The sequence below is a fragment of the Arvicola amphibius genome, chromosome 5, assembly GCF_903992535.2.
Source record: "Arvicola amphibius chromosome 5, mArvAmp1.2, whole genome shotgun sequence".
Classification (NCBI taxonomy): domain Eukaryota; kingdom Metazoa; phylum Chordata; class Mammalia; order Rodentia; family Cricetidae; genus Arvicola; species Arvicola amphibius.
This window is the reverse complement of record NC_052051.1, coordinates 45,067,305-45,092,103: the sequence shown is the minus strand read 5'-3', so window position 1 is coordinate 45,092,103 and position 24,799 is coordinate 45,067,305. Positions and strand designations below refer to the sequence as shown.

The 24,799-nt window shown below is 50.8% G+C and overlaps 1 protein-coding gene across 1 annotated transcript; it reads right to left on the bottom strand.

The window, feature by feature from the left end:
* Window positions 1-3,639: 3,639 nt before the first annotated feature.
* Window positions 3,640-15,012, bottom strand: Slc4a11 (solute carrier family 4 member 11). Its single transcript, XM_038331088.1, has 19 exons — window positions 14,717-15,012; window positions 11,040-11,204; window positions 10,904-10,953; window positions 10,419-10,650; window positions 10,257-10,338; window positions 9,469-9,592; window positions 7,510-7,713; window positions 7,336-7,429; window positions 7,115-7,240; window positions 6,923-7,036; window positions 6,704-6,836; window positions 6,392-6,465; window positions 5,421-5,679; window positions 5,159-5,265; window positions 4,910-5,078; window positions 4,649-4,822; window positions 4,277-4,472; window positions 4,035-4,204; window positions 3,640-3,926 (listed from the first exon to the last, which is right to left on the bottom strand). The coding sequence occupies exons 1-19, from the start codon at window positions 14,760-14,762 to the stop codon at window positions 3,857-3,859; spliced, it is 2,589 nt and encodes an 862-aa protein (XP_038187016.1). The 5' UTR covers window positions 14,763-15,012; the 3' UTR covers window positions 3,640-3,856.
* Window positions 15,013-24,799: the final 9,787 nt, after the last annotated feature.

Sequence of the window (24,799 nt, the reverse complement as noted above, 5' to 3'; positions counted from 1 at the left end):
TGTGCCCCAGGCAGTCCTGGGAATAGTCCCTCATGCCCCCAGACTTGGCAAGGTGGCCTGGGGTTCAGCCATTATGCTGAAGGCATTTTTCCCCGACCCCAGGCAGGGCATGTGGCTGAGTATAGAACACTGCTCTCCCTGCCTGCCTCCCTAACTGCTTGCCTGTCTCTGTGCTTCCTGGCTCCAACATGAAGGACTGAGGAATGGGTGGTGTCTCTCTGCCCCTTGCCTATGATTCTGGCAGACTTTCTCCTCAGGGAATGCCCAGGCTGCTGAGGAAGTCCATCCCTCCCTACTTGAATTGCAGGTGTGGGCGGGTAGGTGGGTGTACGGACAGCAGACAGCGTGGTATTTGCTGCTCAGCTCCTTCCTGAATTTCTCCCATTCTATTGGCCCATCTCTACAAACAGCTATGGAGAACAAACTGTACCTGACCCCCCAGTACACAGTTAGACTCAGGTCCACACCCGTACCTAAAACTGTGCCACTCTTCCTAGCGCATCCAGCCTGTTGACTGCCAGCTCAAGTCTAGGGATCCCTTTTGACTTGCATTTCCCATTTCTTTTTTCTTTTCAATATGGTGGGCATTCTGCAGAGCCACGCCCCCAGCTCTACCGAGAGGGTTGAGCATCTTCTGCCATTCTTGCTATGCTTTCCTCTTGCTAGTATGTTGGGCCTGGGTCCTAGTATGGAGGTGTATGGTGGGTGGTATATTATTTGTGTTTTAATAAATAAAACTTGTCTGAAGATCAGAATGCAAAGCAGCCACACTAGTCAGCCATACAGGCCAGGGAGTGGTGGCGCACACCTTTAATCTCAGCACTAGAGAGGAATATAAAATGGGAGGAGACAGGTCTCAGTCTGAGATTCATGGAGGCAGGATGGCCCATTTCAGTCTGAGGTAGAACAAACAGCTGGCTGCTTTGTTTTTCTGATCATGAGCTTGAACCCCAATATCTGTCTCTGGGTTTTTATTATTCATGCTACAAAGGTGTTATCCTCCAGGCACACCGGGCCCCATCCCCTTGGGGACCTTGCAGGCTCACTCCTGCCTTAAGGCTGCATGCAGGGCAGGGAGTATCCTGTCCCTTTAGAAGGCAAAACTCAGGCTACATTTTTTCTCTTTTTCCTCTTTCTCTTTTCTCTGCCTCTTTCTCCCCTCTCCTTTCCCTTCTCCCAATGAAACTCCCCATGTAAATTCTGTCTGCATGGTGTGTCTGCCTCTCACTCACCGTGGGACACCTTGGACCTGCCAAGGTCTGCTCTCACACTGTATGCTAACAGGTATCTTTCATTTTCTCTGTGGTGTTACCCCAACATTTACTTTGTATTTTGTGGAGCTGGGAGTCAAACCCAGGGCCTTGCACAAGTCAGATCACTAACACCGCATTGTGTCTTCAGCCCCGGTTTGTCTACTGTTCACAGCAGGGCCAGCGCCCACTCTTGGAGGTGACCCTGGGGACAGAACAAGAAGATTCTAAAGCACAACACCAAGAGTTTTTCTCCATACTTTACGTTGAGATGTGAGTTCAGGACTTCACGTTATGGCTCTGTCAATCCTCGTTACACAGAGGTGACACAAGTCACTGATGGGACGTGCGCGTGCACCTGGAGAAGCCACCATGGGGGTGTAAAGGTCAGGTGTTGCTGTGGGATGTGTGGGAGGGAAGTGTATGGCTGGGTGAGGCACAGTGATAACCACCAAGGTGCCTGAAAATGCTAAGGAACAAACAAAAGATCAAACCAGATGCTCCTAAAAGCCATAGGAGGTTGTTTGGGAACCCCAGTGCTAGGAGTTACCTCCCAGAGAAGCCCATGAAGCCCCTGAAACAAAAAAGGCTTTGCCACAGTTGCTGATTGCCTTCTAGAATTCAATGACAGGACCCTATTGCTGACGAGCCTACCCAATTGGAGAAATAGCTAGGACTGGGCTAGAGGTGTCCCCTCCCTGAGAGCTAGCTCCTGTAGCGCCAGAAGTTTCTACTAAGGATGCCGAGGGAAATTAAACCTTGAAGTTCTGCTCAGCTGTGGGTCCTGCATGCTTGGTGATGGAAGTGCCAGGCAACATGCACTGGTACAGAGTGCCCACGTGGCTGTGGATAGAACCACATTTCTGATTGGACTGGAGGTCCACTTTGCACTCGTGGCTTTGGATAGAACCACGTTTCTGATTGGACTGGAGGTCTGCTTCACAGGGAGCAATTCACATCTGGGCACAGACAACCTGTGACCAGGGAAGTCAGGGGCTCTAGGGGAGAGCAAGTGCTCTGGACGGGAAGGTGCTGGCCCACGAGTTTTCTACCGTAGGTCACTGCACTCTGTCCATTCTGCTTGTCTTCTGTTCCTGCTTTTGTCCCGACTTGTCAATAGCTGTGTTCCAAAGACGAGGAACGTCCAGAGGGCACAAGGGTTCGGATTTCTGGAACAGTCAGACATCTCTCACACCCCCAGCACACCCCCAGTCTCAGGGACCCTTGAAAAAGGAGGCAGAAGAAAAGTGAGGACTAGAGGAACGGGCAGAGGGTACTCTGTGACTATCCTCTGGGTCAAACCCTGCTCTGAGAGTTCATTTCACCACGTACAGCTCATCCCAGCTGGGCTTGGTGACCCTCCCAGAGGGATGTGGGGAGCAGAGCCCCTCACCTGAGTACCCAGCACTCTCTACCACTCATACACAATTTTACCCTAATTGCATGTGGCCTGGACAGGGAGGAGAGCATGCGGAGAACGGCTCCATCTGTGCCTCTGTGACCAAGCCAGAGGCATGGCATCTTCTTCCTTCATCAGACTAATCAGCCCTTCTCCCAAGTCTCTCAGAATCACATCACTGGCCGTACAGAGCACTCCTGCTCTCTCTCACCCCCGCCATATCCTGGAGCCACTTTCTTCACCACACAGCACCTTGCCGTACCCAAACCGTCTCCTCTGGGTCTTTGATCCCAGAATGCATCCCTTGCAGGAGCCTCTCACCAGGATGACACAAAGGTCTGGTTTGTCTACTTCTCACCATTGGACCAGAGGCCACTGTTGGTGCTGACAGCATATAAATGCCACTTAACAAACATCAGTCTCTCTTATTCTCCTCCCAGCGGCTTTGTTTCTGCCCCCAAGTGATGGAGGAGAGTTATCTGTCTATGTTACTTTCCTTGGTTAATTAATAAAGAAAATTGCCTTGGCCCTTTAAGAGACAGAAAATTAGGTAGGTGGAGTAGACAGAACAGAATTCTGGGAGAGTTGGGGAGCCGCTTCAGGCAGTCGCCATAGTGAGTCACCATGCTTCTCCTCTCTGAGATGGACGCAGGTTAAGATCTCTCCTGGTAAGCCACACCTCGTGGTGCTACACGGATTACTAAATATGGGTTAAAGGAAGATGTGAGAATTAACCAATAAGAGGCTACAGATAATGGGCCAGGCAGTGTTTAAAAGAATACATTTTCCGTGTAATTATTTCGGGTGTAAAGCTAGCCGGCGGCCGGGTGGCAGGACGCAGCCCCGCCGCTTCATTCTACACCCAAGTCTGGGAGAGCAGCAAAGAAGGAGGCAGCATGTTCAAGTATAGAAACAAGACTTTTATTCGCTAATGGTGCACAGTGAATTCCTTACACAATCAAGGAAATGGGCTTGCTCCTGGGCATCAACTCTTTTATCAAAAGAAAATCTACACTTCTTAGCCCCGCGCTGGCAATGTCCCTGGACCCCAAACTAAAGGTTAATGGGGTGAGAGGTGAGCACACACCACTGAAAACCACAATGCCCTGGGACTTTAAGCGGCAATGGGGCTGGGTCAGAGCCAGCTCATACCTCCCCTTCCAACGTCACAGAACAGGCCTGAAGGCATGGGGGAGGGTGGCACAGGTCAGGGTCTGTGCTCAGCATCCATGACATCCAAATACTTGGCTTCAATGATTCGGGGTAAGAGATTGTACCTGCAGAATAGAAGGAGAGGCAAACTCAGTGATAGATGGTTATAGCGGGTCCCCACAGAGCCCAGCAGTGGGCGGAGCCCTCCCCACGGCCACCCAGCCTGGGCATACCGTATTGGAATCATGACAATCATGATGAGAGGAAAGACCATCTTCATGTAGGGCAGGGAGCTCATGCCGAAGGCACAGAGCAGCAGCAGCTGCAGAATCTGCAGGCCTGTGAAGTAGTGGATCTTCCTTTGGGGCACTCTCCGGACGTAGTGGGTGGGTGGGTAGGATGTCTGTGGGCAGCGGCAACGCGGCCATCAGGGACGGCTGTGTTCCCACATCCCCTCCCTGGCCCAGGCACCCACCTGCTCCTTGAGCAGCAGGGCCACTCGCGAGAAGAGCTGGTTGCCATCCAGGGAGGTGAGCGCAATGTAGAGGAAGAGCCCGTAAAGCACGGGCTTGGGGATCCACTGCAGTGGGAAGGGCAGCAGCAGGAGAGAGAGTCCCACCAGGACACTGGCGCCCAGTGCGGTCAGCCGGGTCTCCTTAACATTCACAATCCTGCGGGGGCCCAGAGCAAAGGCTACCTGTGGGTCTAGCTAGGGCTTCATTGCCTCTGAGCCCTTATCTCTAAGCCACGTCCTTTCCTAGGTCACGTGCAGCCCAAGGTTGTCCCCCTCTGACCTTCAGGTCTACGTGGCTCTTGCCCTAGGATCCTAGAGATCGCTTGTACTCACGTTTCATAAATGTGCCCATTCTCCACACGTTCCTCCACTAAGGCCAGCGCCCGCACATGCAGCGGGGAGTGGGGGTAGGCGGCATGGATCCAGGGTAGCCCGAACAGAGACAGCCCCGTATTGATGATGGCCAGGAGCAGGAGGTCCCAGTGATAGGCAGTGCCCTTCACCAACCTGAGGTAGGTGGGCACACATAGACAAGAGTCCTGTTGGCCGTCAGAAGTCTGGGACCCTGCCCCACCCTCCCACAGCCCTCAGTACCTGTTCTCTGGTGCATTGACCAGGGCAGCCACCAGGTTCTGCTCAATGAAGAAAAGCAAGGAGAGCAGGAAACCAAGACCCATGGTGCTGCAGATGGCCTTGAAGGACAGAGAGTGGATCTGTGCCATCTCAAAGAGGCTCTCGCTGGGGTTGTATCTGAACTTGCTCACTGCAATATGGGACAGGCTTGGCCCACAGTTCACAGGGAGCAAGGCCATGCCACCCCCAGCTCACCCCGTCCCCACTCACTCTCAATTTCCTGGAAGCCATAGGAGCCGATGAGGGAGAAGGAGAGCACCGCAATGGGCAAGGCACAGTCAGACAGGGTCTCACGGACCCACGGGTGCAGGTAGGGGCTGGAGATAATGGGGGTATCAGCATGGCTCAGGGGCTGGTTGGCCCTTACCTCCCACCCACGGGCTCCCTCACTTCTTCTGAGGAGGTCTGGCTTCAAACTTGAGATCCTCCTGCCTCCACCTCCTGAGAATTGGGATCAAGGGTACTCCCTTACCTTTTCTTGAACTGGTAGAGGGTGTAGCCCAGCCAGAGTGTGCCCAGCATGATGAGGAGGCTGAGCACTGCCGTAGCCTGGCCCGAGTGTGGGCTGCTGGGGCTGCCGGCCGTGGCTATCTCAACGGGGCTGGGCAGGAGGCTGGTGTTGAGTGCAGAGTGAAGGCTGGTGTTGGGGCTTCTGCCAATGCTCAACAAGCTCGCCAAGGATGAAGTCTTTTTTGTGTGGTAGTGGTGACCATGGTAGTACTTCCAGAAGACTGTGGGACAGGTCAACAGACCTAAGCCGTCTGGGATCTGGGAGGCTGGAGCCTAGCTTCCTTATTTTATTTTTTTATTTTTTATTTTTTTGGGTTTTTCGAGACAGGGTTTCTCTGCAGCTTTTTTAGAGTCTGTCCTGGAACTAGCTCTTGTAGACCAGGCTGGCCTCGAACTCACAGAGATCCGCCTGCCTCTGCCTCCCGAGTGCTGGGATTAAAGGCGTGCGCCACCACCGCCCGGCTTAGCTTCCTTATTGATATAAGATGGAGGGGTGTCCTAAGTGAGGTAGGGGATGCTGAAGGGAAGGGAAGGGGCCATATGGGGGAGAAGGCTTCTGGGGGAGACAGGAGAGAGCTCTGGCCTTCTCAGTCAACCAGGAACCATCCCGTGTCCCATCTACCTTTTGTCTCCCAAGTCCGCTACTGCCTCTGCTGTAGCTGACGGCACCCACCCTGCCTGGCCCATGCCTCTGTCCCTCTCTGGTTTTGCCTGGAGAAGCTCCTCCCCTTCCGTAATGGCACTGCCGCTGTGCCAGCTTAGCTTGACACCTTCTCCTCTGCCCCATCGAGCACAGCTCTCTCCAAGCAGGTCCCTCTCTGGGTCGGTACTCACTTGGTCTCACTATACAGCTTTAACTGTCCTCAAACTGAGAAATCCTCCTGAGTGATATAGGCTTAAAGGCATGTGCCAACACACCTGACTTGCACTCACTTTTGGCCATGCCCTTGACAGCATCCAGCACAAACGTGATGGAAATGAAGAAGGCAATGATTTCTTCTGTTGACCTGCAAAGCGGTGATAATGCCTCAACATGTGTGGGGTGGGGAGGGGGAAGTAATTACTGAAGGAAAGGCTTGCCCGAACTTCTGTACAGACCACTGCCATGCAAGAGCGCTCCCCCACGGGACCATGCCCAGTAAGTCCACCTTGGGCTATGGGAAGCACGCTATCTACCCTGGGGTTATAGGGCCCTGGCATGAGGCTGACCCACGCCCCCAGACACTGCAGCCCAGGATCAGTCACCTCTTAAAGAGATTCATAAGCAGGCTGAGATTGAGGAAGGCGTACAGCGCGAGGAAGAAACTGTTCCACAGGCCCGTCCACGCATAGAAGGCGTGGAAGTCCAGGCTGTAGTCGTCACAGATGACTCGGATCACTGCAAACAACGGGGCAGGATGTGCAGTCAGAGCTGGGCCGGGATGCAGGACGTGGGTCCCAGCTCCCATTTCAACCCCACCGCACCCTGGATGTAGATGGCCAGAGGTGCGGTCGTCAGCAGGATCACCAGCGGCTGCCCAGAGAAGAGTGCGTACAAGAGGCCTCCGATGCTCTGCCCAGCTATGGTCTTCTGCACGTCTGTGGAGGTGATACGGTCAGGGGTCACCCACAGCCCAGGGTTCGGCCTGGTACATCCCTACCACCGCAACCCCTCACCTATGGCCCCGTTCGTGTTCTCGTCATTGAGGGATCCGAAAGCAATCGTCGGCAGGAGGCAGGCGAAGTAGAGGAAAAGCGTGGTGGTGACATATTTGCCCACAGTCTTGCCTTTCCCGATGATGCCTAGAAACGCGGGACAGACAGCATTTGCTGGAGACGCTGGACAGGCACCCAATGGACTCGGGGCCTGAAAGGCTGAGCTCCTGCTGGGCACATACCATCGGTGAAGTCCAGCGGGTACACAGGGAACCGGTGCGTGATGTCCGCCCAGATGCCCTTTCCAAAAGGGAAGAAGTCCTTGCACTTCGGAGGCTGGGAGAAAAGACAGACAGACCCCCATGTTAGCCCTGGTTGGCCCGCGCCCCTCCCACCTCCCCAGCTCTCTTCTGCACCTGAGGGTGTTTGTGGGTATGGAGGGAGCTCATGCTGTGCCCCGACGCTCTTGGCATCGCCATGGTGAGCAGCTGTCTCTGATGCACCAGCTCCTCCTTGAACTCTTCTTCCGTGCGCGTCGTCAGGAGCTTCTGGCGGAAGGTGATGTCCGAGAACATAGTGGCGAATGTGCGTGCCACCTCCATCGCGGTCTTGGTGCTTTTCTGGGGACGGAAGGTGCTGCGGTTAAGCTGCGGTTACACCTCCAGCTCCTGCAGCAGAGGACGCCTGTCTCTGCCGAGTGCAGTCACGCACAGGCAGCTGGCCGTAGGTTGTTTCCCTAAGCTCAGACATTAATGCACCTTGCCACTATTCCCACTAGGAATCTGCCCTCTGCCTCCTAAGTGCTGGGATCAGAGGTGTGGGCGACCGCTGCCCGCCTGTTTATTTTTTTAACATTTTAAATGATTTATTTATTCTTATTTTATGTGCACTGGTGTTTTGTATGTATGCCTGTGTGAGGGTGTCAGATCCCCTGGAACTGCAGTTACAGACAGTTGTGAGCTGCCATGTAGGTGCTGGGAATTGAACCCAGGTCCTGTGGAAAAGCAGCCAGTGCTCCTAACCACTGCACCATCATGATATTCTGCTCTGCTCCACAGCTGTGGAGCCAGCCAGCCACGGACTGAGACCCTGAACTGAGGTAAACCTTCTCTCCTTCGAGCTGATTCTGAATTCTCTATCACATGGCTTTTTCACTCTCTAGCACAAGTCTCAGGAGGCCCCTCTGTCAGCTGGAGGGCAGCAGTCTTGGCTGTGTCTACTGTGTGTTCCTGAGCAAGAACTCCATGCTGGTGCAGCTGGACTTGCCTCAAGTGACTTGGGTACTAAGGCTATTGCCCCTTCCAACTGTTCTGGCCACACTGCCAGCTGCCAGCCCCTCTAACTCATGAGGTGCTCACTTCTCTTCTAGCATGGGAATATGATGGGCAGCATAGCTATAAGACTACTGGAAGGGAACCCTCCTGTTCCTGGTACCCAGAGAATCCCGAGAAGGCTCCAGAGTCAGGCAGAGTTATCTAAAAGCTAATGAAAAGGGATGCTGTGGAGAAGGCCATAATGCCAGCACTGGGAAGGCAGGAGGATTGGGAGTTCAAGGCCAGGCTCCAGTCTGCTTCTGAAGAGGGCAGAGGTGTGGGCCAGTGACAGAGCACCTGGCCCGCTATGTGTACATGAGGACTCTGAGGTCCATCCCCAGCACTGGGGAAAAACAGAGCACAGTGGCTAATGAAATCTTAACTATCGCATTAAATATTTAAGGCCCTTCCATAGTTTTGGGCAGAGAATTACAGTTGCCTATTCAGGATTTTAAACCTTTCTCTTTATAGGGAGAACTCCCAGACTGGACCAGTGACAGCCTCCACTGTCACTGGGTGGTGGATGGCTTGGGAGGCAGAGGTGGGTGGATCTCTGTGAGTCTGAGGCCAGCTTGATCTGCAGAGTGAGTTCCAAGACAGCCAGGGCTACACAGTCTCGAAAAACCAAAAAGAAAGAAAAAAAAAAGAAAGAAAAGAAAAGAAAAGAAAACATAAAACAAAACCAACAGGATCTCCTTGCCCAGGTAGTATATGGCCCAAGAAGGGCAGGAATCCAGCCAAAGAATGGTCTAATGTGTATAGTCATTATATTGGGACTTGAATCCGGGGCCTTGTACATGCTGAATACATGGTGGTCTTACCAATCTACACTGCCAGCAGCCTGAATCTGTAATCGTTAAAAGCCTGCTTTTCAGTAGGAAAGGCAATCTTTTGGACATTTCCAGGGAAATTCAGATGCAATAGGGACTTTGCAAGAACATCTCTAATAAACATTGGATAGAGAGGAAGAGCAGGCACGAGGAAGCCTGTAGAGAGGTTTCCAAGGAAACAATAGAACAACCAGGAGACCTGCCTCACAAGGCACCGGAGACGGAAACTCACCATCTTGGGCGGCGCCAGCACCAGGATGACAAAGCGGACCTCACAGGAGTTCTCCCCCCAGTTCTGGGGTCGGACCAGGCGGCTGATGCACACATGCCGCTTTTGCAGGGCCTTCAAGGTACAGCTGGGTAAGACAGAAGAACAGACAGTTGCCACCCTGCAGAGCCTGTAACAGAGATTACCAGGGAAAACAAAAAGCCCAGTGCCCACATGGCAGCTAACAACGCATCAGGAACTCTGGTATCTGTGGTATGTGTGTGGCACACACACATACATACATGTACACACAATATCCAGACACATAAAAAAAAAAGATTGAGCTGGAGAGATGGCTCAGAGGATAAGAGCACTAGCTACTCTTCCAGGGGTCCTGAGTTCAATTCCCAGCAACCACATGGTGGCTCACAACCATCTGTAATGAGATCTGGTGCCCTCTTCTGCACAGGGATACATGCAGGCAGAATATTGTATATATAATAAATGAATATAAAGAAAAAAAAAAAAGACAGGAGGAGACAGCTCTCAGCCAGTCTCATTCTGAGGATTCCTGGAGGCAGGATCGCCATATTCAGACTGTGGTAGAGGTAAGAGGTAGTGGCTGGCTGCTTTGCTTTAAAAAAAAAAAAAAAGATTGAATAGGACAGAGTGCTCATATCCTCTTTTCTCAAAGTGGAGGGGCCACAGTTGTGTCCTTGTGTGGAGGTTCGTCTCTGCAGGGATGTGAGATCCCTGGCTAGCTCCAGGGTAACAGTAGGGGACCAGGTATGGTGGTGGTAACGGCAACTCACACGATGCAGAGCCATGACTGCTGGTACTGCACCCCTCGGACGGTGGCGGTGACTCCCTGGATGGTATCTGAGAGCAGGTGGACTGAGGGCAGAGGAAAGGACGCAGGAGAGTCAGCTGTGCCGGCAGCACTGTCACATGACACGGCGGGGAGCTGGCCTTACCTTTGCTCTCCGTGGGGGCCCCAGCATCTGTAAAGAGCTTGGCCATGAGCAGGTCTAGGTCACAGTCGGGTTCTGCATGGTTGGGGTCCTGGGCGAAGCGGTTCAGCATAGTCCGAAGCACGTCATCCAGCGAGGTAGCTGTCTCGTTCAGGATGATACTGGCCTGGGCCAGGAAGCCGTCTAGGTCCCGGTGTGCACGGACCTCTTCCTCGAAGTTCTTTAACTTCAGATACTGTAGGGATCCCAGGTGCAGATGCACAGAGGCCTGAGTGAGAACATTGTTTCTCTGGCCCCCACCTGCCCTCTATGACGGTCTATGGATGTCCCTGTCCACTAGGAACGATATCCAGGAGAGAAGGCTCAGGCTTGGGTTAATTTGAGCTATAAATGCCTGAGAATGTGGGAACGGCACAGCAGATATAAGGGAATCAGCTCTCTTAAGCCCTGACTGGAGACCCAGCACAGCCCTGCAGGATGGGCCTTACCTTGCGGGAGGTGTGGAGGAGCACACAGCCACCGGTTGCTGCTTCAATGTCTGGAGGAACGGGGAAGAGAGCTCAGTATGCTGCCCCACCTCTTCAGGGCTCCTTAGCAGGGCAGGGCCACCCACAGTCCCCATACCAGATTTGGAGGGCTGCACATCAAGGTTAACGTTGACAAAAAACCGGATGCTCTCGCCAGACACAATGGAGGAGTTGACGGTGTCAAAGGCCTCTTCCCCCAGGCTGTCTTCTCGAACTTCAAGGGTATCATCCACGTCATTTTTGAGGCATCCCTGAGTTGCAGCTGTCACCAGGAGAGACCATCAGTCAGTGCTACACATAAGGAGGGCTCTAAGACCCAGGCGCGGGTACCTCTGCTCCATCTCCTGAGTGCACCCCTGATAGTAAGAGTCCTCCTACCAGTCAAGGAAGGAGCTCTGGTTAAGGGAAGCAAATGCTGGTCCTGCCTGGCCCCACTCAGATTGTAGCAGCTGGCACACAGAGCTGAAGCTCACACCCAGGGGTCGTCTGTACAATTTTTCAGTTGTATTTATTTATTCGAGATAGGGTTTCTCTGTAGTTTTGAAGCCTGCCCTGGAACTAGCTCCTGTAGACCAGGCTAGCCTTGAAGTCAGAGATCCACCTGCCTCTGCTTCCCAGGCGATTTTTCAGTTTTATGAACCAGGGCTCACTGGATGGTGGTGAGGCATGCCCTTAATCCCAGCACTTGGGAGGCAGAGGCAGGCAGATCTCTGTGAGTTCAATTTCAGTTTAGTCTTCTGAGTGTGTCCCAGGACAGCCAGGAGTATTTCACAGAGAAATCCTGTCACTAAAAGCAAAAAACAAGACAAGACAAAACAAAACAAAACAAAAAAAGGAACCAGGGCTCTCTGTACTATTCTGATCCTTCAGCTTAAGTTTAATGCTAACATTTGGGAAACAGGCAGGCAGATCTGTATGAATTCAAGGACAGTTTGGTCTATATACAGAGTCACAGGCTAGCACATGCCTCTAAGGTAGAACACAGGAGGCTGAGGCAGGAACATCAAGAATTTAAGGCTAGCCTGGGCTACACAACGAGGCCCAGTCTAAGAAGAAAACCAAACAAATGAAAACAACTATAAGGCCAGGCACGGTGGTGCATACCTTTAATCCCAGCACTCAGAGACACAGACAGACACAGCTCAGTGAGTTCAAGTCCATCCTGGTCTACCGAGTGAGTTCCAGGACAGTCAGAGCTACACAGAGAAATGCTGTCTCGAAAAACCAAACCAAACAAAACCCAACTTTTTGCAAGTGGCTCATTCCTGTAAAGCCCAGCACTCGGAAAGCTGGGGTAGAAGGACAGCAGGAGGTCCAGGCCAACCTGGGCTATATTTCAAATATAAAGAAGTGGGGCTGGTAAGATGGCTTAGTGGTTAAGATAAGTACATGCTGCTTAATCATGAGAACAGGAATTCAGGTCCCAGCGCCAATGCTGGGTAGCTTACAGTCACCTCTACTGCAGCTCCAAGGGATCTGACACCCTCTGCTAGCCTTGTACATGAAGGCAGTTACACAGAACACAAGCATGTGCTCAAATAAATTCTGCATTGGCGGGCAGTGGGCGGGGGTGGTGCATGCTGTTAATCCTAGCACCCAGGAGGCAGAGTTCTGAGTTCCAGGACAGCCAGGGCTACAGAGAAACCCTGTCTCAAAAAGCCACTTATTGAACGTGTGTGTGTGTGTGTGTGTGTGTGTGCACGCGCGCGTGCGTGTATGAAAAAAGACTGCTTTCTTCCAGAGTTCTCAAGCTGGGAACCCCAAGGAAGGTGAAGTTGCTAGAGATCCAAGCGACCCCCACCTCCCCTCCCTCATTGGTGCAGGGCTTACAGCCTCTCCTCCCAGGGAGGGCAGGTGAGACTGGAGGGAATAGCGTCAAGGCTGAGACCAAGTTCAGCAGTTGAGTAACACCCAGGAGGCAAGAAAGCCCGTGAAACAGCCAGAAGATGGAAAGCCTCCTTAGTCCGGCTCCCACCACGCCCCTTCCAAGATGCAGCAGGAACTCCTGAGCACAGGAGCTGTGGTCAGTCCTGTGGCTTTCACTACCCTCCCAGACCCTTTACATGAAGGCTTCCGTAACATGCAAATCACAGCCTGAGACAGCCTGTGCCCTTCCCCTAGGCCTTGGTGCTTCAGGCCAGTCACAGTCAGACCTTGGGCTGACACCTAGGGCCACAGGCATGCCCACTCTTGCCCTATATGCCAGCAAAGTGTCTCTCCCTCCAGGGCCATCTTTAGGCTCATCTGGCACACTCTTCCTAGACAGAGTTCTGCCTCTTTTCCAGCCCAGAAACCCCTTCAGACCGTCCTATAGCTCCCCATCTATGGACACTTTTAGGAAAAAGGCCTTTGTAAATCAGACCCCACTAGTGACAGACAAACACCTGCACAGGGACAAGTCAATGGCATGCCCACACCTGGCAGCCAGTGACACGCCCTGACTCACTTCCACTCCTGCCCTTCAGCGTCCTCTGCACATCGATATCCTGAGCTCAGGACCTGATGATCCCCCACCATCCCAGGCCCGGGACTATTGAGCCAAAAGACGTCCTCCCTGCCTATATTGTAGAGGACGTGGCAAACACTCTCCTTAAGGCAAGCCTGCCTTATTTGAAAGTACCTGGGCTGGGGATGGGAGCCAGGGGGCACAACCTTGTTTCAGAGGCAAGAGGATCAGAAGTTCAGCGTTGCTCAGCCACATGAGCTAGAGGCCAGCCTGGGCTACACGAGACCCTGTCTAAATAATTATCCACCGGCCAGTCTCAGTTTTGTGTCTGCTGCCATTCTCAGCCCAGTACTTCCTTCTCTAACTGGAGCTGTCTTTTCTTAGCCTTGGCACTCAGACCCCTTAGGTCTCTGCAAGCCTCCCGACATGCCATTCCACATAGCAAAGCCGCAAAGATAACCCGCCAGCAAAGCTGGGTGGTGGTGGCACACACCTTTAATACCAGCACTCGGGAGGCAGAGGCAGGCGGATTTCGAGGCCAGCCTGGTCTACAAGAGCTAGTTCCAGGACAGGCTCCAAAGCTAGGGTTAAAATATAACCTGCCAGCTAGCAAACTGATACAAAGCCCCTCATGCCCTGGGCACCTGGATGAAAACACAGCACCACGATGCCTAAACACTGGACCACTAAACAACAAGGAAAAGCTGGGTATGCAGTCAGTGTGTAGAGTATGTGCCTACCATGTGAAACCCAGAGTTCAAACCCCAGCACCCTATAAAGTGCTTGGGGGCAAAAGCTTGTACTCTTAATACTTGGACATAATTGGAAATTCAAGATCATACTGGCTACATAGGGAGTTTTAAGCCAGCCTAGGCTACATAAGATTTCTTTCTTAAACAAAACCAAAGTAAAACAAAACAAAAAAAAAAAACCCAAAAACCATAGAGTAAACATTGATATGCAGCATGGAGTCAAAGGCAGGGAAGAAGCTAGACCGGAGGAAGCAGGGAGGAAGCAGGGAGGTCGCAGCCTCTCTCTCCAGGGCTAAGTGGGGACTGAGCAGTCAAGGCATGCATAGCATGTAGCATAGCCTAAAGCTGGCCAGATATGCAGGGCCCCGGAACAATGAAACACAGGAGAAAACCCTTGGTTGCTGGCCACTGGTCAGCTTCATCAGGGGCCTACCCAGCAAGCCGCACAGCCTCCAGAAGGGCGCTGACCGCTCCAGCACCAGGCTACACAAGCCACTTGTGCTTGGCATTTCCTGGCTGGTGCATGGACGGAGTTCTCTAGAGATTTCTAATCATGGGCGCTTTCCAGATACGCACCTGAGAAGTACTCACTGGGGTCGTCAAGGTGTCCATTCTGTGACATGGCCAAAGGACAGTCTTCTACAACAGAAGCCAAAGAATTGTCACCAGCCCCAGACAGTCTCTTCTTCAACTCAGCCCACCTGACTCAGCCCTGCCCACTCCTTATCCTTTCTAGGAAGACCAGGCCAAGAGGCAGGGGTCCCCTGCAGTACCTGGGGAGTCCAGTCTTCATCTAGGGTACTAAATCCCTCAACTCCTCTACTAGAGGCTGCCGAGGTATGCAAAGGGCGTGAAGGGTGCTTTCGCGGGTCAGTTCATCTCTAAATCATAAGTACTCAGCTCATTAACCCAAGCATCTCTGACTAAGCCATGTCCAGCTCTGGAGGAAGGCAACTGGAACTCGCCTCCTTCCTGGATCCCGCCCTGCCACGCCCAGCACTTTGGGGTGAGGGGAGTGTCCTTGAGCCTCTCAGATCTGCCCTGGTCCCAGGGCCCACACGTGCCCATCTCAGGCGCTGTTTTCCCGATCTCCCCAATCGCCAGGGGTCACCTGGGGGACCGACCAGCAACCGCCTCCATCCCAAGGCGTCACCTTGGTCCTGGGCCTCCAGAGAAGAGCCATTGGCCCAGAAAGTAGGGGGCGGAGTGGGTATGCAGAACACACTGAGGTTTGTGGTACTATCCGGATGTTTGTGCGAGGAAGGACTCATAGGAGGGGCCGCACGCACGAGAAAGGGATATAATCCACACTCGCAGGCCCTGAGAATGAGGGGACGGGCAGGATTCGGAGGCACTAGGGGCGTTAGCAAAGAACAAAGCACACCAAGAATAGGTGAGTGACCGGGCGCACCCGGCTCTGGTGGGTCTTGACTCTAGGCGGTGGCACGCTCGCCGGTGCTGAGGACACCGCAGCGCCACCCAGCCTACTTCCTAGTTCCCCACCCTCAGCCCCGCCGGTTACGTTTACATCTTTCATTCAAATACTGAAGGTGTGTCCAGGCGGCGAACGCAGAACAAATACCAACGGGATGCCCACGGCGTCCCTGGCCGCTCCTTGCCACGAGCGCGCACTGAGACTCGGGCCGCCTTCGGTGGAACCCAGCCGGAGGCGCGAAGCCCGCACAGCCTCTCGCCCACCCGGGTCCGCGCTGGCACACACGCCTGGTGGCCGTGCCCCGGGCTTCTCACCCAGGACTCCGCCGTTCCGGGTGGGTTCGCAGCGGTAGCCGGTGATAAACTCACGAGCCGCACCGCCGCAAGGTCGCGCGCTCACCCGCGACGTCTGCTCCAGATCCGTGGCGCCTCGCGTGCGCAGGCCCAAGCGTCGTGGAGAGCGGGCCCGGGAGGGACTACGAAGTTTCGGAACAGTCCCAAAGCACGGGGCTAATCATCCGCGCCCCGAAGGCACGGGCGCGTCCGCCTTAAAAGCGGACAGAGCTCCGCCCCTACCTTAGCGGGCGGCAGAGCCGCCCACAACCGCTCTTGCCGCGCCCCTTTGCCCTTGCCACGCCCCTGACTGCCAGGGCGGTCCCCAGGCCCCCGCCCACGCTGCTTTGTGCACTTGCCCGTGGGCTAGCGCCCTAAGTCGCCCCCGCTCGTTCTGACGCTGGCGCCCGCCCTGGGTTCCTCATCTCTCCCTCAGGTTAGGAGGTGGCCGGGTCTCTGGAGAGCGGGCTGCGGTGAAGCACTTGTGGGTTGCTAGCACGATTGAGCACCTCTTTCCCCGACCCTACTCCACCCTCGGGGCTTTCAAGAGATTTTACAGACCTCGGGCCTCGCTCTGACTCTGGGGCACACCTGCCACCCCTCTACCACTCCACGGTAGATAGGCTCCTCATAGAGTAATCTCCACCGTCGCTCTACCGTGAGAGGGGGCACGGAGGGCAGGCATTTAGAGTGTTGCGGGAATTGGTATATAAATAGGTATGATGAATCAGGCAGGCATTAGGAGCGAAGGCATGGAGGGCCCCCGAAGTCTCCCCTCCTCACTCGCACGCTATTCCAGGATCCCCGCCCCAAGAACCCTCATGACTCAAGGATAGCCACAGGCTGCTTTGGTTGGGGTTAAGCTTAAATCCCTGGGAGGAGAAGCTACAGGCCATGTTGCTCCACTTATCCATAGGACCTCCTTTCACTGTCTTCTAGCGTTCCAGCCCAATACAAGCTTGTGGAGTTGCAGGATGGAGATTCAGGAAAGCTGAAAAGCCAGGTAGGATGGCAGACACCGGTCCCCCCCCCCTCAGGCATTCTCGTCCCAATACCTGGTTGTTCCAATCCAGGCTATTCCAGGAAACCTCTGGCGACAGGGGGTAACGACTTCCCATCTCTCTCCTTATGGAGGAAAAAGTTCATTTCACCTCATGTGCCTGTGACCTCCTCTGCACACGTCTCTGACTTAGATGAGCTGAGGCACTGACCCTCCCGCTTCAGCCTCCTAGGCAGCACCTGCCCTGGGCTGTGCAGACCAGAGACTGAGGGCAAACAGATCCTGAAGTCCTCCTCCCTTTGCCTTACTGGGTGATAATATGAACAGGCAGGTTGAGGGACCCCAAAATAGGCACACATCCCCTCTCATTTCCCCTCTAGAGTCTCTGACATCACTGTATTCCAGGCAGTGTCTAATGACTTTCCAAGTACCTTAAGCTCTGCCTGCTCTATGCCACTTTTAGACTCTGGGGTGAGAAGCAACCGTTGAGTATCTCATTAAAAAAATAAAAAAAGAAAGCAAGACAGATATGGCAGCACACACGTTTAGTCCCAGCACTCTGGAGGCAGAGGCCAGCCTGGGCTAAGGAGCAAGTTCCAGGCAAGCCAGAGTTACACATTGTGAGATCTAATCTCACAACAACAAAACAAAAAAACAGAACAAAAAAAACCAAAACACAAAAAAAACAAAAAAAACCACCAAAACTAAAAAAAAAAAAAAAAAAAAAACCAAAAGGGTGGATAATCTGCTCACTAGTTAAGAGCACTTACTGCTCAGCCGGGCAGGCGGTGGTAGCATGCCCCTTCAATCCCAGCACCTGGGAAGCAGAGGCAAGGCAGTCGGATCTCTGTGAGTTCAAGGCCAGCCTGGTCTACAAGAGTTAGTTCCAGGACAGGCTCCAAAGCTTCAGAGAACTACAGAGAAACCCTGTCTCAAAAACAAAAACAAAAAAAGAAAAAGGAAAAGAAAAAGAGAACACTTACTGCTCTTGTAGAACGCCTGGGTTTGGTTCTCAGCAGCACACAGTGGCTCGCAGCTGGTGCCTGCTTCTGACCTCTACAGGCAGTCATGGTGCACATATGTAATATGCAGGCAACACATTCATACACATAAAATTAAATTGATCTAAAAGCCACTCAAAACATTAAAAAACTTTTATAGTGGGGGACTGACAGCATGACTAGGCAGGTAGTGGCTCTTGCCGCCAAACCTAATGACTTGAGTTCAATCTCTGGAGCCCACGTGTGGAGGGAAGGAACCAATCTCACAAGCTGTTCTCTAACCTTGACCCTCCACATGCTCTGTGGTACATGTTTCTCTTCAAAAAATAAAGAGCTTTCATAAAGGGGGGGGGGCGCTCAATGTGTAAAGCTGCTGGTCATGCAAGCCTGGTGACCTCTGGTCACTTGGAGCCCACACATAGGTGAAGGGAGAGGACTCACTCCAGAATTGGTTTCTGAGCCAGGCACACAGCTCCTTCATACCAGAAGGTCACCTGACTCCAAATCCAGGAACAAGCGTTACCTTTTCAAAGCAGCTTGAATTGGCTCATTTGCATCTCCAGCCTTGTCCACTGTTGTCTCCCCCTCTTGTCATTCTCTAAGCCACTTTTCTTTCTGGTGATTATCCTCCCACTCAACAAAGAGAATCACACTCTGTGGCCTGTGAAGTGGGCTGCTATCCAAGCTGGCTGCAGTCTGCCCCTGGCCCTCATCCTACCTCCTGCTCCTAGGGATGTCACTCCACCTGCAGGGACTGTCACAGCCCCTACACCACTACCGGCTCCAACCTGCCTTGCAGCCTCAGGAGCTTTGACATGACCCTGTTCATTCTTCAAGTCTCAAGAGACTTTTGGTTCATCTGTCCTAGAGTTAAATACTGCCTTCCTTGGTAGGCTCTCCTGGTTCCAGGGTGGGAATACTGCCACTCATTCTTTCTAGCTGCTGTCTGGTTCCATCTCCCTGGCTAGACGTCAGTGCCTGACAGCAGCCTGTGTTTGTCCTTCCAGGGTACAGGGTGGAGAATAGGAGATGTGTAATAAACTGATGATGTTTTGAACACCCATCAGCATCTCCCTATATACTTATTCAGTCTCATGTCGGGCTTTCGTGTCTACATGGCTTGTTAGGGAAAGAATCTAAACAAAGATGAAGACAGTTCTGGCCTGCACCTGTAATACCCGTTGGTGATTCCTCCACTTCCACTTAGGTATAGGTTGTCAGCTGTAACCCAGGTAGAGGTGGAAGCAGAGGCAGGAGGATTATTAACAAATTCAGGGTCATCTCATCTACAGAGTCTGATACCATCTTGAAATATGGGAGACATTGTCTCAAAACAATGTGGGCCAGACATGATGGCACAGGTCTTTAATCTCAGTACTGGGGAGGAAGATACAGTCTCTGTGAGTTTGAGGCCAGTCAGATCCAATAGAAAGTTCCAGGGCAGGCACAGCCAGGGCTATAGAGAGATGATGGAGGAGTGTCTATGTGTTACTTTCATTATTAATAAAGAACTGCCTTGGCCCTTTAAGAGAACAGAAAATTAGGTAGGCGGAGTAGACAGAACAGAATGCTGGGTAGCAGGAGTGGGGAGATGCTTCAGGCATTCGCCATAGTGAGTCGCCATGATTCTCCTCTCCGAGATGGACGCAGGTTAAGATCTCTCCTGGTAAGCCACACCTCGTGGTGCTACACGGATTACTAAATATGGGTTAAAGGAAGATGTGAGAATTAACCAATAAGAGGCTACAGATAATGGGCCAGGCAGTGTTTAAAAGAATACAGTTTCCGTGTAATTATTTTGGGCAAAGCTAGCCGGTTGGCGGGACACAGCCTGCCGCTTCCTTCTACAGATTGGCGCTCCAACGTGGTGACTAAATCCACGTAAAAACCTGAAAAAGCTTTAAATAAAGGAGAGAGAGTGTTTAACACAGCTTTTTGCTGTTTGCCTGGACGTACTGTAGAGAGATTTCCTGTTTCGGCAATAGCGGCAGAGAAAAAGCTGAGTCATTTTAAAACGCGGCTTCCTTGTGCTGTGCCGCCAGTGCAAACTCTGGCTTTAAAGCATTTCAATGGCTTTTATGGACTAGATATTTGTGTGCCTGCTTGGGATCGGAAAGAAAGTGCTCTGAGACCATGCCAATGGCTCACTGCTCCCCACCTGCACCTGGGCAGATGGCGGAATCAGGCTTAGGCGAGCGGGAGAGCATGGCGGATTCCTGCCGCCATAGAGATGTTTTCATACTGCGCGGTGCTCTGCGTGTCAGATTTGGCTGTGACTTGGATGAAAAGAGTTTCTGTGCTGCACGCTCAGTCTCAGAATTAAACTGCTGAGTGCGGCTCCAATGTCGACTGCTGTGTGCCTGGAACTGTGTGCGGCTCAGGGGCACCAAATGACTGAGGCAGGAGCGGCTTTGGCTCTGCTCTGCCAACTGTACTGATCTCAGGCAGGATCTATCGTAATTACCATGATAACAGCGCAGTAAAGGTTTAGACTTGGCAGGAAACAGGCGGTACCGTATTACCTCTACGTGGCGCAACTTAAGTTTTTAAGAAGTGCTTAACCTTTTAAGAAGTGCTCCTGGATAGTAAAAAAATTACAGATTCACAATAGAAAAGATTCAGACATAGAAGGCCTTTAAATGGCTCACAATGTTGAATGAATGTACGTAGGCTTGAGAGAAAAAGAATATAGAGAATAAAGTTAATGCATTTAAAAAAGGGTAAAGTCTTTAAAGAGACAGAGTAGAGATAGTTATAGATTAAAAGAAGTAAAGTGATAGAGTAAAAAAGCCACATAAAAATGGAAAATTCAGAGAGTCTGGATTATGTATTTTGTTGTGTTTTCTTTGATTTTTTTGACTGTAAAGGAGCTAAATACAGAGAGACATTTCATTATATGGGCTGCCAGTCTAGACCAGAATGGACATCTTAACGGTATGACTTCAGGATTTGGATCTAAGAACATGATGCTTTGGAAAAAGAGTTTCTTCTTTTGTTTTCACAGAGGACGAGACTCTGTGGATTGCTTCAATTCCAATATGGTATGACAGACCACGCCCTCCTGAAAGGTTGCTGTGAACACCCTCAAAAAATTACTTCACTCAACTGCCGACTGAGATGTACCTAGCACACAGGTTATATACTATGGAAGACCTAAATAACAGCGCCCCAATTCAGCAGGAAGCAGTTTGGAGAGATTACTACGTCCATTTTCCCAAATATTGTTTATAAATGTTCTTTTACATTTAAAGGGGGAGATGATATAGATATGAATAATTTGCATTGGTATAGATTTTAAGGTCAATTTTGTTATATGTATATGTATTTCTGCTTTTGATTAAGGTATTGTGATTGTGTAGTTCATTTAAGAATGTAATGTATAATTAGGAAATATAGGTTAATGGATAATCATCAATCATAGTCAAGCTTGTAGTCATGTTAGTTAGATTTTCTAGATATATAGAGACATTTCAGTTAGATAGGCATTCTTCATATCTTTCAAAGGCTACAGAATATGGCATTTTAAATGTTTTAATAACTTAGGGTTTTTCATGACAATGAGACACGTCTGCTCCTGGCAGCACCAATCTACTTCGAGAGGAAGATGGGCATCGAAGAGGCTACTTATGGAGTTTGTTAGCCATTTGGGCAAGAAACTGCTCTTGCCTGGACTGTTGCATAAACTGGACACAAGGAACCCACAGAAAGAGGACTGCTGAACTTGCCTAAAGGTGAGATGGCCTTTTGGGGTTCCTGATTCATTAAAGAGTCTGCGAGATGTTCTGCAGGACACAGCAGAAAGTGACTGAACTGTCTTTGGAATTTCCTGCTTCATGGAAATGTCTGCTGGACACTATGGGCCTGAAGCCCGAAGATGGATGCCCCAACGGTACAGAGGAACTTTGGGTGACTGTCCAGGCAGCGAGTTGTCTCTGTCATTTCTATAGTTTGAAAGTTGCATATGACTTGTTTACTTAGGTAATATTATATCCTTCTGGAGTCTTTGATGGAGTTGAAGAATAAATAGATAGTTATAGCTTTCCTTAGTTATGATAAAAGATAAAATAGATTTAAATATTGTAACTGTAATACTTGCTTGATAACTGTTTTGTTATATGTAATTTTGCTATGTTAAAGTTGAAGCCTTTTTTGTTTAAACAGAAAAAGGGGAAATGATGGAGGAGTGTCTATGTGTTACTTTCATTATTAATAAAGAACTGCCTTAGCCCTTTAAGAGAACAGAAAATTAGGTAGGCGGAGTAGACAGAACAGAATGCTGGGTAGCAGGAGTGGGGAGATGCTTCAGGCATTCGCCATAGTGAGTCGCCATGATTCTCCTCTCCGAGATGGACGCAGGTTAAGATCTCTCCTGGTAAGCCACACCTCGTGGTGCTACACGGATTACTAAATATGGGTTAAAGGAAGATGTGAGAATTAACCAATAAGAGGCTACAGATAATGGGCCAGGCAGTGTTTAAAAGAATACAGTTTCCGTGTAATTATTTTGGGCAAAGCTAGCCGGTTGGTGGGACACAGCCCGCCGCTTCCTTCTACAGAGAGACCCTCTCTAAGGAAAACCAAAACCAAACCAACCAACCAACCAACCAACCAACCAAAAAACCTCCACAAAAACCAAAACAATGCAACAAAAACTAAACAAAAAATGTTAAAATGGAGGTGTGTTTGTGTGTGTGTGTGTGTGTGTGTGTGTGTCAGGACTGGGAGGGGGTTTACCAGCTCAAGATAGGATACCCAACTTTTTGCTTTCTTAGTGGGTGCCCTGGAGGGAACCCAGGCCCCATGCTTGCATAACAAACACCTTACTGACTGACTCATCTGTCTCCCCAGTCCCTGGAGATGAGTCTTTAGCTAGAAAATTCCACGAAGATTTAGTCTCAAACTGAAACAGTGTTCCTTATCGGTCCATCTTTCCTTTTCCTGTTGTCCTTTTTCTCTGTTATTTGTACATTCACCCAGGCATGAAATTTCAGAGATGCAATTTCTCAAAACATGAAACAATGAGGGAAAAACTTAACTTGTCAGGAAAGCAGCAGCCACTGCGGGGAAAGGTGGACACATACTCAAGCTGTCGGGTTCTTTTCTCCTTTGCAGGTTTTTACTGATATGAAATAAAAGTCCTTGTGCCTCATGCTTCAAGTTGATGCTTCAATGTAGCAACTCAGAGGCTTTGAAGAGGGAAAGGAGAATAATTTGTTGATAAACACATTTATTTTCCTTCAGATTTCTGAAGAATGAAACATGTTTGGCATTGTTTCAGAACATTAGGTTTTTTTTCCATTTTGGCTTTTTCCACTTTTCCCTCCAGGTCATCCCCTTGGCTCAGTCTCGTCAGTCACTGCCTTGTCATCAACTGTCCCTTCAAAATGGCTCTGTTTGGTACACTTGTTACCACCAACCTGGAACAACAGGCCCTGCCTCCTCCCAGGTAAGTCTATTTAAGGGACAAAAAGGATTGTCAAATAGGTTTCCCCGGACACTGGTGCACTGGGTGTACAAAGGAACTATACTGTCAGGTAGTGGTAGCCTTTTCTCAGTATGTGGGATGGTGGTGAATTACTTCGCTTGTCTGACATAGGGTCGATGTAGCCCTGGCAGGCTGGAACTCGCTATCTAGCTGAAACTGGCCTTAAACTTAAGAGATTCACTTACTTGTGCCTCCCAAATACTGGAATTAAAGATATGTGCTACCATGCCTGTCTAGTTTTAATGTACATAATAATAATTATTATTAATTATATGCGTATGTGTTGCCTGCATGTATATTTGCACCAGGTTGATGCCTGGTGCCAGCAGAAATGAGAAGAAGGCATTGCATCCCCTGGAACTGGAGTTACAAATGCTTGGGAGCCACCATGTTGGCGCTAGGAATGGAACCTGAGTCCTCTGCAAGAGCAACAAATGCTCTTAACCACTGATCCATCTCTACAACCCTATTATTTTTGAGACAAGATCTAATGTAACCTAGATTGGTTTTGAATTCTGTGTTGTTGAGGATAACCTTGAAGTCCTATCTGCCTGCCTCTGCTGCCCCTGGGTGCTGGGATTACAAGTGTGTGCCACCATGCCCAATTTATTCAGTGTTGAGGGTGGGACCCAGGGCTTCTTGCCTGCTAAGCTAGTACTCTAACAACTCTATGCAACCCTACCCTGAGAATGATTTTTGGTGTGTGTATGGTGTATGTGCCTGTGCTCATGTGCATGCATGCGTGTGCAGGTCTATGGCAGACTTTTGTTCCCACCCACCAGCTCCCAAATAACTGACTCAGAGACTGAATTTTAATCATAAATGCTTGGCCAATAGCTCAGGCTTGTTACTAGCTAACTTTTACATTTAAATTAACCCATTATTGGGGGCTGGAGAGATTGCTCAGTGGCTAAGAGCACTGGTTGCTTTTCCAGAGGTCCTGAGTTCAATTCCCAGCAACCACAAGGTGACTCATAACCATCTGTAATGAGATCTGGCGCCTCCTTCTAGCGTGTGGGTATACATGGAGGCAGACTATTGTATACATAATAAATAAAAATTTAACCCATTATTCTCCCCCCCTTTTTCTGGTTGTTCGAGACAGGGTTTCTCTGTAGTTTTGGAGTCTGTTCTGGCACTAGCTCTTGTAGACCAGGCTGGCCTCGAACTCACAGAGATCTGCCTGCCTCTGCTGGGATTAAAGGCGTGCACCACCACTGCCCAGCTCATTATCTACGCTTTGCCACGTGGCTTGGTATCTTTTCTTAGTATGCCACACCCACTTGCTTCTCTCTGCGTCTGTTCACGACTCCTCGTTCCGCCCTTCTTCCCATCACTCTGACTCTCCCACCTAACTTTATCCTGCCTGGTTATAGGTCAGTCAGCTTCTTTATTAAATCAATCAC